The sequence below is a fragment of the Brassica napus genome, chromosome A6 (genome assembly GCF_020379485.1).
Source record: "Brassica napus cultivar Da-Ae chromosome A6, Da-Ae, whole genome shotgun sequence".
In the NCBI taxonomy this organism is placed as follows: Eukaryota; Viridiplantae; Streptophyta; class Magnoliopsida; order Brassicales; family Brassicaceae; genus Brassica; species Brassica napus.
This window is the reverse complement of record NC_063439.1, coordinates 13,451,264-13,463,820: the sequence shown is the minus strand read 5'-3', so window position 1 is coordinate 13,463,820 and position 12,557 is coordinate 13,451,264. Positions and strand designations below refer to the sequence as shown.

General features: G+C 38.5%; 1 protein-coding gene across 1 annotated transcript; it reads left to right on the top strand.

Annotated features, from left to right (window-relative positions):
* The first annotated feature begins 474 nt into the window (after positions 1–474).
* On the top strand, positions 475–2,220 carry LOC106448838. Its single transcript, XM_013890666.3, has one exon. It carries the CDS (start codon positions 1,167–1,169, stop codon positions 2,094–2,096), a length of 930 nt encoding a protein of 309 aa, XP_013746120.1. The 5' UTR covers positions 475–1,166; the 3' UTR covers positions 2,097–2,220.
* The last annotated feature ends 10,337 nt before the right edge of the window (positions 2,221–12,557 follow it).

The following is a 12,557-nucleotide window of genomic DNA, read 5'->3' as shown; positions in this document are numbered from 1 at the left end:
GCCAAGTAATGCTTTTTACTGAGTTTTCATATCAAACGAAAAATTAAAAAATAATCATATTGGTAGGAAAACAAATTAGAAATCAAAAAGCTTTTAAAGAAAAGAAGATCATTCGCGAAATCAATTGAAAAACATAATTCAAATGCCGATTGAAGAGATCATACTATTTTCGACGCAACCCTAACTCCTTCCGTTCGATTATATTTTGTTTTTAATATATTTACCAAGAATTGTTTTATAAAAAAGTACATGCTATTGGTTGTAGAGTATGTCAATTTTACAACATAACCAACAATATTGACACAACGGATGCCCAACAATATTATATATTCAGAACTACGAAATTATCTAAAAATTATCAAATTAGTCACAAATAAATATCTAGCAATAACAAAAAGAATGTTCAAAATACTGAAAATATCTTCTTGCTCTCCATCGAAATATTTAAATTGATTTAATTTTACGTAAATTTAAGTATTTAATCTTACATTATTTAAATATTTATGCTTTATATTATTTTTATTTTTCAGATTTGGAGGAAATGAATCCAAACAGATTTTTGAATGTTCAGTCCTAGAAAACACTATACAACAAATCTCTTAGTACAATGTAAAACAAATAATCTAATAAACTATTTCACTCCACGCACGACACGAATCCCTAGTATCTAATATTTCTTAAAAATAATATATGTTTATAGTCCAAGTATAGTTATAAATATAGAGTAGCAACTATTTGCTTGACTTAGCATTTAAGAATATATGTTTCTTATCATGAATTGCAGCAAAACATTAAGCAAAATTGTCTTTTTCCTTTGAACTTTCATTATTTAATTAATATTTGTTTTGAATTCAATGTCAAGTGTCAACTTAACTCCAAAAGAATCCTGTCAGAATGGAGTGAAAATTACGTGTAATAGTCAAAACATCAAATAAAACTGTAACAAAACTAACTCAGAAAATGTTCACTTTCAATTTATTTGTAACCGCTACTTAAAACTACCACAAAGCATAAAATCTATGGTTAGATAAGATAACTAGATATTTGCATTCATTGGCTCAAAATAACCTTTTTACTTAAATGCCACTTTCATACGTGTGTAGAACGAGTAGGGTGACCTTATATCTACCAGTGAATTTTACATTCTTCTCCATCACAAACCAGTCATGTCACCTCCAACACTAGACCAACTACACACTTACCATGCCCAAGAAAGGGTGATATTCTCTAAACTGGTCCTACAATTTTCAAGATCACCATCTGAATCACTCCTTGTCATGGCTACATGGTTTTGGCTTGAAAACTTTGGTTTTGAAGACATTTTAGCAATCATCTTTGCTCTTCCAGATCGAATCATTGCATCTTTTGCTAACGAAGCTGTCTCCTGCTTCCGATGCATCGAGTCCTCTGATCCCCCAAATGGCTTCGACCAAATCCCTCTCACTTCACAATATTTGCAAAATCACATCTCACTTCCCATGATTTACAAACATCGATACACCGCCATTGCTGGTATCAAAACCTTTCTAAACACCATTTGTTCTAGAATCTTTTCAGACATCCTTGCACAAGTTATTCCATATTCTTCGCCACCATATTTCGTCCCCCGATTCCACCCATCTCTGATCATACCTGGCTTCCCGCATCCGACTTTCGGAAACATCAATGTCATGCGACCTGATCTAGTTGATGGGGTTAACACCTTTAACAACAACAACTTGTTCCTCTTCCCAAAGGGTCTTTGGGAGTGGAACGATCACTCCATGGAAAGTGAGAATGATCGAACCATGTTTATAACGTTTTCTCGTGGCTTCCATGTGTCGCAGGCCGAAGTTAAGGAGCTTTTCACCAACATATTTGGAGAAAAGTGTGTGGTAGGTGTTTACATGCGAGAAGACTGCATAAGTTCACCTAACATAGTTGCGTGTAACAATGATCAGCAACAATCACTATTTGCTAAGTTAGTTTTGGACTCGGTGGTTACGGTGGATCGTATACTAGAAGGTGAGAAGCTCCAAAAGTTTCGGATCAATGGTAAACACATTTGGGCTCGTAAATACAACGAGAAGAAGGACGGACGTACTTGCTTCACCTAAAAGTCGAAAGAAAATCTAATTTTTCTTTTGTTCATCTTTATCTTTATGTTATAATTTAATAATAAGAAAACATATGTAATGCCTTATGCCTTGCTCTTTAATTTTGGACTTTTTCATCATGAATGGAATATGTTTTTCACATAATTTAGCGTTGAGTGTCACTGCAAATTTACTTTAAAACAAGTGTAACACAACACTATATTTTGCATGAACACATCCTCTTTTTTTATCGAGCTTATGCTGATTCACTTTTGATTAGGTGATTAATCAGAATTTTATCTAGTTCAATTGACTTGAAGGAATAATTTTCCGAGAACCACAACACTATCAAATTAAAAACATTTTCGAAAAATACAGTATCGAATTACTTTTCAAGTTAGTTTTCTTCCAAGCTTATTAAAAAATATAAATTTGTATATTTTGTATAATATCTATTTTTTTTACTGTTGTATTTACGTGAATACAATTAAACTACATAATAAAATGTCAAGAAACTAATTAAAATATATGATAAAATATTAACTTGAACATGAATTGGCAGATATCTACGATATTCAAATTTCTTACTCATATTTTATGCATGGACTAGTTTTTATCCTTTTAAAATACAGATATTACAATATAAAATAAATGACACGTCATAATATTATTGGTAAAAGTTGAAAAATTATCAGTTATAACTGGTAAATAAATATTTGAACTATTGAAATAAAAATAAATGTATTAACAGGAATGGAGTATTAAAAAATGGAATCGATTAATTCCATTTATTCATGAACAAATTTCTTATGGAATAATTTTCTTTGTATTTATCTATTTATTTATGGAATTGAAGAAATAACTATTCTATTTTATTCATAGTAAACGATAAAAGTAGAATTAATAGGATCGATCATTTCATATCATTTTAATTTAAAAAATACAAATATTTGAACTAGTGGAATAAAATAAATGGTTTAACAGAAATATAATATAAAAATAGAATCGATCCATTCCATTTTTTCATGAACAAATTTGTTATGTACTAGTTTTCTTTGTATTTATCTATGGAATTGACTAAATGAATAGTTTATTTCATTCATGGTACACGATAAAAGTGGAATTAATAGAAGAAATCATTTTACATCATTTTAATCTAAAAGAAATACAAATATTTCAACTAGTAGAATATAATAAATGGATTTACAGAAATAGAATATAAAAATAGAATCGATTTATTCCATTTATTCATGGACAAATTTGTTATGTAATCGTTTTTTTGTAATTATCTATTTATTTATGGAATTGATGAAATAAATATTCTATTTCATTCATGGTAAACGATAGAAAAAATTGTGGAATTAATAGAATCAATCATTTCATATCATTTTAATTTAAAATGAAAATATTTGAACTAGTGGAATAAAATAAATGGACTGACAGAAATAAAATATAAAAATGGAATAGATCCATTCCATTTACTCATGAACAAATTTGTTATGTATTAGTTTTCTTTGTATTCATGAAAAACAATTGTGAAATTAATAGAATCATTCCATATCACTTTAATTCATAAAAATACAATTCAGTTGCAGCCATCATCTTTCACCATTTGGTTTAGTAGTAGTAGTAAAATTAGTATGGACTGCGTGCAACACAATCCACAGATAAAAAAATAAAAAATGAGATAAAAGTTTAATGTTATTGTTAGAGAAAAAAAAAAGCAAGATTCTCCAGGAATAACAATTTAAGGTTTAAGAGTTAACAATTTTAAATATATTTGCGGTCGAACCCGGATCTATTGCTTGGAAGCCAATTATCCTAACCGTTGGACTACAGACGCTTGTTGGAAGTCCACTCGATCACAATTAATATTATCAGAATACTTATTTATTTAGTACTTCCATACAAAGTTTATGGAAAAGGGGCCTATTTCAACATGAACTTTACCCGTCATGTCTATTCTTTCCCGAACTTTGTAGTAGTGTGTATTCCATACTGAATTAAACAAAAAATTAAATATACTACATGAAAATTAATGCATCATGCCTTTTCATTACCGAACTTTTAGTAGTGCATATTCCATACCGAACTAAATAAAAATTCAAAAATGCTACATGAACTCTTAAAATCGTGCTTCTATATATATTAATCATCAAAATTGTTAGTCATCCGTTAATTTATCAAAACAACATTATTTTGGATGAATTTTGTGTTGGGGTCAAAATCGGTCACGACAGAATCAATGCCTGAAAATCCGTAAAAATCAGCATGAACGTTTTTACGAAAAAGTAATCTTCGTAAAGATATCTTTACAAAGAGCCTTGCGGTAAAATCTTGTTCAAATCTCAATCGAACCACTAAATACCGATTGTCCGAAGAAAACCGACATGTATCCAATTCGGCCGCGGACAAGCTCGAGTATGGCAATCGGACCACAGACAAGCCAAGCTCGATCGATACGCGGCGACCAAGCATGCACACAGCTCGGTCGCTACGTAACGCTCGGTCGCTACGTAGCGACCGAGCTCGAGCCAAGCTCGGTCGCTACGTAGCGACCGAGCGTGCGTTCTGTTCGGTCGTTACGTAGCGACCGAGCGTGCGTTCTGTTCGGTCGTTATGTAGCGACCGAACTCTTCCGAAATGTCGATACGACACCAATTCATGCATTCTCGTCTATCCTACGATGCTATCTCCCGAAGACCGTAGCGAACTCAGTTCATGTCTTCCGACCATTCTAAGACATCAATCAAACTTTGCGGTAAAAACCGCGGAAAGTTCGTTCTTTATCGAAAGAAGTCGTAATAAACGTTTCGAGTCCGAAGACGGCCCAAAGGGACCTAAGACACGACTCGAGGCCCAACTTACGATTTCTTAACCAAAAGCCCATAAACCGTATGACGGTTTACGCTTGGCGCGCAAGGAAGGATAAATGTCAAGTTTCCGCGGATAAATACAAAATTTTGAGGATAAATACGAAGATCGGAAAAAATGGAATATCTCCATTTTATGCTATGACTGCTTAAGGGCAGAAGAGTAAAAGCGTAAACCAACCTTGGAGCTAGTATATAAGGAGTCCTAGGCGAGAGGCATGGAAAAACTTTTTAGACTCGGAGTTCTCTGCACTTAGAAACTTTAGGCTTTATTCTCGACAAGTTCGTTTTCTATGACTGGCACTCAATTACTAGACGAACTCGCCCAGGCAGTTCGGTCTCTTGTCCAGCTCTATCAATTGAACTACGTTCGGCTTGATCCTCGAAAGGTACGTAGGCAGCCTTTAACAAGGTTCAGTCCGAAATCAATCAAAAACCTTTTATGTATCTTTTTCGTCTTTTGTTATCGAGCTGCGACTCAACTAGGTTTGAGATTTTAGGAAGCTAGAACTAAGTAACTCGCTGACAGCCTTTGCGGCCAAAGCTCTTACGATCTCTTGTAATGATCGCAACGCTCTTACGCGGACTCGAAATAAGATCTAATGTTTTCTCTAAACTCGTTGGTTATCTTTTCATGATTTCCGCATATATTCGGTCACTTGTCGTTGGCTCTCGCAGAGATCCGGGACCTCTGGGAAATTAGGGTTTTCCTAGTTTCCTTATTTAAACAAAAATCGACAGTGCGAATTTCGGTTCCCACAGTTTGGCACTAGAAGGAGGGGGGGTTACGGATTACTCTTACTCATGGCCACAAAACGCTTGATCGAAACTATGTCTGGATATATGAAAGACAAACTCGCAGCACTGACTACTCCTATGTTCAACAAAATTGAAAGCCTTGCTGCGACCTTCCGCCACAGGAAGAGCACTAAAACAAGCTCGCGATTTCTCTTTCTAAACGTAAAGGGAAACGATAAATCTTATCAAACCCCGTAAGTTTGGCTCATTACCGAACAAAAGAAATCTCGATGCGTAAGAGTTTTACCAGAACACGTTTTCCGTTGACATTTCGGAAGGATAAAACTTGTTCTCCCAAAAACCGCTGAAAAACCCCTAGGTTAATCGCGGAAAAAGGAAACACAACAAAACGATTACCTAGCTCGATCGCTACGTAGCGACTGAGCACGCACAGGTTGCTCGGTCGCTACGTAGCGACCGAGCACGCACACTGCTCGGTCGCTACGTAGCGACCGAGCACGCACACTGCTCGGTCGCTACGTAGCGACCGAGCACGCACACGCTGCTCGGTCGCTACGTAGCAACCGAGCACGCACACCGCTCGGTCGCTACGTAGCGACCGAGCACGCACACCGCTCGATCGCTACGTAGCAACCGAGCACACACACCGCTCGGTCGCTACGTAGCGACCGAGCACGCACACCGCTCGGTCGCTACGTAGCGACCGAGCACGCACACTGCTCGATCGCTACGTAGCGACCGAGCACGCACACCGCTCGGTCGCAACGTAGCGACTGAACACGCACACTGCTCGATCGCTACGTAGCGACCGAGCTCAAGCCAACTCTCCACTCGCTATGTAGCGACCGGTAAGGCCTCAGAAAGGTCCTCCTTTGGGTTCTCTGGTGAATCCTCATCGCCACGCTTTTCGTTTCGTCTCAATCGGAGTTTCCGTTGAGATTTTACGATGAAAACAAGTAGGACTCTCTTGGCTTGCTTCCACTCGCTACGTTGCGACCTGTCAGGCCGTCAGTCGCTACGTAGAGACCTGTAAGGCCTCAGAAAGGTCCTCTTTTGGGTTCTCTTGTGAATCCTCATCGCCACGCTTTTCGTTTCGTCTCAATCGGAGTTTCCGTTGAGATTTTACGACGAAAACAAGTAGGACTCTTCCTGGCTTGCTTCCACTCGCTACGTAGCGACCTGTCAGGCCGTCAGTCGCTACATAGCGACCTGTAAGGCCTCAGAAAGGTACTCCTTTGGGTTCTCTTTTGAATCCTCATTGAAACGCTTTTCGTTTCATCTCAATCGGAGTTTCCATTGAGATTTTACGACGAAAACAAGTAGGATTCTTCTTGGCCTGCTTCCACTCGCTACGTAGCGACCTGTCAGGCCGTCAGTTGCTACGTAGTGACCTGTAAGGCCTCAGAAAGGTCCTCCTTTGGGTTCTCTTTTGAATTCTCATCGAAATGCTTTTCGTTTCGTCTCAATCGGAGTTTCCATTGAGATTTTACGACGAAAACAAGTAGAACTCTTCCTGGCTTGCTTCCACTCGCTACGTAGCGACCTGTCAGACCCCCAGCTCGCTACATTGCGATATTTCAGGCTTCAAAAAGCTCCTCCTATGTGTTCTCTTTTGAACCCCGATCGAAACACTTTTCGTTTCGTCTCAATCGGAGTTTCCGTCGAGATTTTACGACAAAAACAAATAAGACTCGTCTAAACTCCTCCGCTTGCTCCTACTCGCCCTTACCTCCAGCTTTGTATTCTCCTTCAATTCTCGATCGAAACGTCTCTTGTTTCTATCTGAGTTACCATTGAAACTTTACGATAAAAAAACCGCAAAGACTTGTTTTCTCGCATGAATTCAGATTAATCGTATAAAACGGCAACGGTTAACTTAACATCTTAGCCGCCTTAACTATACGATTACGTTGAACCTTTTTACAAAAATCGACATCTTATCTAAGGAGAAGATAACAGTCAAGTTCGGAAGATAAATGTCAAGTTTCAAAAGATAAACACCAATATCGGAAATGGCGAACATACACGAGAAGAGGAAAGAATTTTGAGCAAGCAAAACTGAGAAGAGACAAAACTGCATCTTCGAGAGAACTAAGGTAATTCCGACTTGAAATTTTTTGAAATCAGACTTGGAATTTTTGTAGGAAATTACTTTGAGGCTGCTATAGAACTTTAGGGAACGTAAAACCTAGGCGGATAGTCTAGCGAACTAAGTTTTAAAGCGATTTTTCCTGTCTCGATATATTGTTCCATAATTGTTCATCCAGATCTTGCAAACTGATCTAAACTCTCCGAAAGTCGAGAAATGATCGCCACGCATATCAAGATCGCTTCCTAAAGAGAGAAAAAGTTAGAGACATGAACGTCGTCTTAAAACCGATTCGTTTCTGGCAATTTTCTCGGAACCGACATATCCCAAGTCGTCAACGTGGAAACAACCAAATCACAGTCCAAGCGTCGTCTATAAATCGTCCCGAATTATCGATCATTCCAAACATCAAAAGAGGAAACGTACACAACCCTTCAAAGTATCGGTTCAACCGTTTTCTTTCGTAAAAAAAAAAGGGGGAGTAGGTACGTATACTATACTCGTATACTCCCAAGCTTCAAAAACTTCTGCAAATCGTCAAGAATAGGCAAACGACAATCTTAATATTCGTCTAAACGCTAGCAACATATCCAGACGATCATGAACATAATCTCAAAAACCATACATCATTTCTTGTCACAATCATGCGTACAGAAAACTTGTACCAATATCAAACTGAAACTCGACGATTAGCCAAAGTATTGAAGCCTTTTCCGGCTTCAAAAAGCCAGTTTCGTTTTAAAAAAATTTACGAGAAATCTTCAATCACCAAAGCATTTCTTTCAGTTTCCGTTGTACCAAATAAGTCACGGAAAAGCATCGAAAACATTTGCGACAAAGAAAACTCGAGAATAGATGTAGCATCGTGCACACTAAAAGGAGCACTTTCCTCCCGATGGTTAGCTAGATCCAACTCTGGTTGACCAATTCGTTCAAGAAACGAATGTGTCATGAGAATCCTATCGAAAAACCTATGAAAAACGTTCTGCGACTAGATCGTATTGAAATAAACTTCGGTAACACTCCATGAGTAACTCCAAGCAACTTTCACCTAAGATCAAAATCACGGCGGAAACGTTTCTCGTAAAACCCGCAGAAACAATGCTACTTTGACATATGTATACATATCACTGATTTACGACCTTCGTAAAATCGGTTATATGATATGATGAATTATCGTATAGCCCACAGTCGGAAATCATATGATAAATTCTTCGTAACGAAACTAGGTCCTAACAACCAAACGGTTAACGGAAAATCTAAACTTTTCGAAAATTGACCAAGTTCAATACGCTCCACAATTCACTTTAAGCCCGCAACGTTTTAACCATAATACGCGGCATGTAAGGAAAAATTCGTAACAAAGCTTCTAGAGCTATACGAAACATCCTAAAAAATGCAGGAAATACATCTTGGAAGGCCAACTCTTCACAAAGCATCATGAAGGAAAACGCTTGTTCCCATGGACAAATTTACACGACACCTCAGTCATAATTCCTCGATCGCAAATAAAATTATTAGCATCCAAACAGGAACAACAATTTTTGCTACGAACATCCATAGTCAAACAAAAACGTTTCTCAAACGCAGGCTAAGACTAAACCCTTGCAACATCGCAGAACATCATCAAGCCCGCGAACATTTCAAGCCCGAAACACGGCATACGAAAGAATCTTCAGCATCGCGAGACGTCGCAGACGCCTGTAGATTCGTTCTTCGACGAAATTTCCTTCCTCGATAAAAACATTTTCTTGGAAGACAGGACAGTCATACGCACTAACATCTTCTCAAAACATATCCTTCGCGAAGACTCGAAACGGTATTTTTTACCATTAAGTTTGTTGCTGATCACAACAAACTCTCAACGTCCTAAACAGACTTAGCCATCTCGTAGAGATGACTCTCGTACATCCGACCCAAGGATAATAGCGCTATAAAAGAAATCCGAAATTTTGGTCCAGCACTTCCGATCTCCGGAGAGATGCTCGATTCCAACCATACAAGTCGTATAAGCCGAGAACCTATCGCGGACTTTAAATCAGTATGGAATCAGGATGAAACTGAAACGGGATACGTAAGTCGAATTAGTCATCGAACCCTCTAAAACCAGGAGTAAACCTAGGTCTTGCCCTAAACCCTGCGCACTGGTCTCTAACATCTCTAGGCATAATATCAAACACCCTGATACGAGATCCCAAATTTGTCTCTTTGCCAATTTTCGAGAATCTTCAGAAATTCCGCAAGTTTACACACTGCGGAAAACTCTCGAAACAGATTACGGATATAGCAGTTCACATAGAGTTAGATTACGAGATGACAACTCGTAGTCTTTCCTCTACACCCATACAAAATACCATCGGCAGCGATACGCCTTATAACCGCTACATAAAAACTAGACCATAAAGGTCCCACTGGAAAACTAGTCATAAGAACCTTAACTTCAAGACGAACTACGAAAGGCTTGATCCCTTCAACAAGGGTACGTAGGCAGCCGTCATAAGGCGCAGCCCCAATCTTATCGCGTTTTCTACTTTTAGGAGAGCGAGAAGATCACTTACCACAAACCTTTTCAACTATTAATTCCGCCTAACTCACCTAACTTGCCTAACTTGCCAAGCCACTCGCTAGAACCTCACGCTAGAAGCCCATGGTTCTAACGAGCTGGGGGGCTAACTGTTGGGGTCAAAATCGGTCACGACGGAATCAATGCCTGAAAATCCGTAAAAATCAGCATGAACGTTTTTACGAAAAAGTAATCTTCGTAAAGATATCTTTACAAAGAGCCTTGCGGTAAAATCTTGTTCAAATCTCAATCGAACCACTAAATACCGATTGTCCGAAAGAAACAGACATGTATCCAATTCGGCCGCGGACAAGCTCGAGTACGGCAATCAGACCACAGACAAGCCAAGCTCGATCGATACGCGGCGACCAAGCATGCACGCAGCTCGGTCGCTACGTAACGCTCGGTCGCTACTTAGCGACCGAGCTCGAGCAAGCTCGGTCGCTACGTAGCGACCGAGCGTCCGTCCTGCTCGGTCGCTACGTAGCGTCCATCCTGCTCGGTCGCTATGTAGCGTCCGTCCTGCTCGGTCGCTACGTAGCGACCAAGCTCGAGCCAAGCTCGGTCGCTACGTAGCGACCGAGCTCGAGCCAAGCTCGGTCGCTACGTAGCGACCGAGCTCGAGCCAAGCTCGGTCGCTACGTAGCGACCGAGCGTGCGTTCTGTTCGGTCGTTACTTAGCGACCGAACTCTTCCGAAACGTCGATACGACACCAATTCATGCATTCTCGTCTATCCTACGATGCTATCTCCCGAAGACCGTAGCGAACTCAGTTCATGTCTTCCGACCATTCTAAGACATCAATCAAACTTTGCGGTAAAAACCGCGGAAAGTTCGTTCTTTATCGAAAGAAGTCGTAATAAACGTTTCGAGTCGGAAGACGGCCCAAAGGGACCTAAGACACGACTCGAGGTCCAACTTACGATTTCTTAACCAAAAGCCCATAAACCGTATGACGGTTTACGCTTGGCGCGTAAGGAAGGATAAATGTCAAGTTTCCGCGCATAAATACAAAATTTTGAGGATAAATACGAAGATCAGAAAAAATGGAATATCTCCATTTTATGCTATGACGGCTTAAGGGCAGAAGAGTAAAAGCGTAAACCGACCTTGGAGCTAGTATATAAGGAGTCCTAGGCAAGAGGCATGGAAAAAACTTTTTAGACTCGGAATTCTCTGCACTTAGAAACTTTAGGCTTTATTCTCGACAAGTTCGGTTTCTATGACTGACACTCAATTACTAGACGAACTCGCCCAGGCAGTTCGGTCTCTTGTCCAGCTCTATCAATTGAACTACGTTCGGCTTGATCCTCGAAAGAGGTACGTAGGCAGCCTTTAACAAGGTTCAGTCCGAAATCAATCAAAAACCTTTTATGTATCTTTTTCGTCTTTTGTTGTCGAGCTGCGACTCAACTAGGTTTGAGATTTTAGGAAGCTAGAACTAAGTAACTCGCTGACAGCCTTTGCGGCCAAAGCTCTTATGATCTCTTGTAATGATTGCAACGCTCTTACGCGGACTCGAAATAAGATCTAATGTTTTCTCTAAACTCGTTTGTTATCTTTTCATGATTTCCGCATATATTCGGTCACTTGTCGTTGGCTCTCGCAGAGATCCGGGACCTCTGGGAAATAAGGGTTTTCCTAGTTTCCTTATTTAAACGAAAATCGACAGTGCGAATTTCGGTTCCCACATTTTGCAAAATTAAAAATACTACATAAACTCTCAAAATCATGGTTATATATATTGACCGTCAAAGGTGTTAGTCATCCATTAATTTATCAAAATGCGTTATCTTGGATAAATTCTCTAAAGTTCAAATTTATTTTTTTGGGAGATTCAAACTCTCACACTGGTGGAGAAGCATAAAGTAAATATTTGAATTAATAAATAAAATTTTAAACTTATAAAATAATAATTTTTAAGGCAAATTTAAAAACAAAAGTGTTTATAGATTTATTTGATAAAACTAAAACAATAAAAAATTTATAACATTTATTTGATTAAATTAAATATATATATATATATATATAAGTTAATGTTTTATACAAGAAAGTTATTTTGGTTTATAGATGTTATCCAAAATGACGTTGTTTTGATAAATTAAATGGATGACTAACACATTTGACGGTCATTATATACAGAAGCACGATTTTAAGAGTTCATGTAGTATTTTTGAATTTTTGTTTAGTTCGGTAG

Excerpts from the sequence above, each read along its gene's own strand:
- LOC106448838 (XM_013890666.3), top strand. The coding sequence starts at position 1,167 with ATGTCACCTCCAACACTAGACCAACTACACACTTACCATGCCCAAGAA.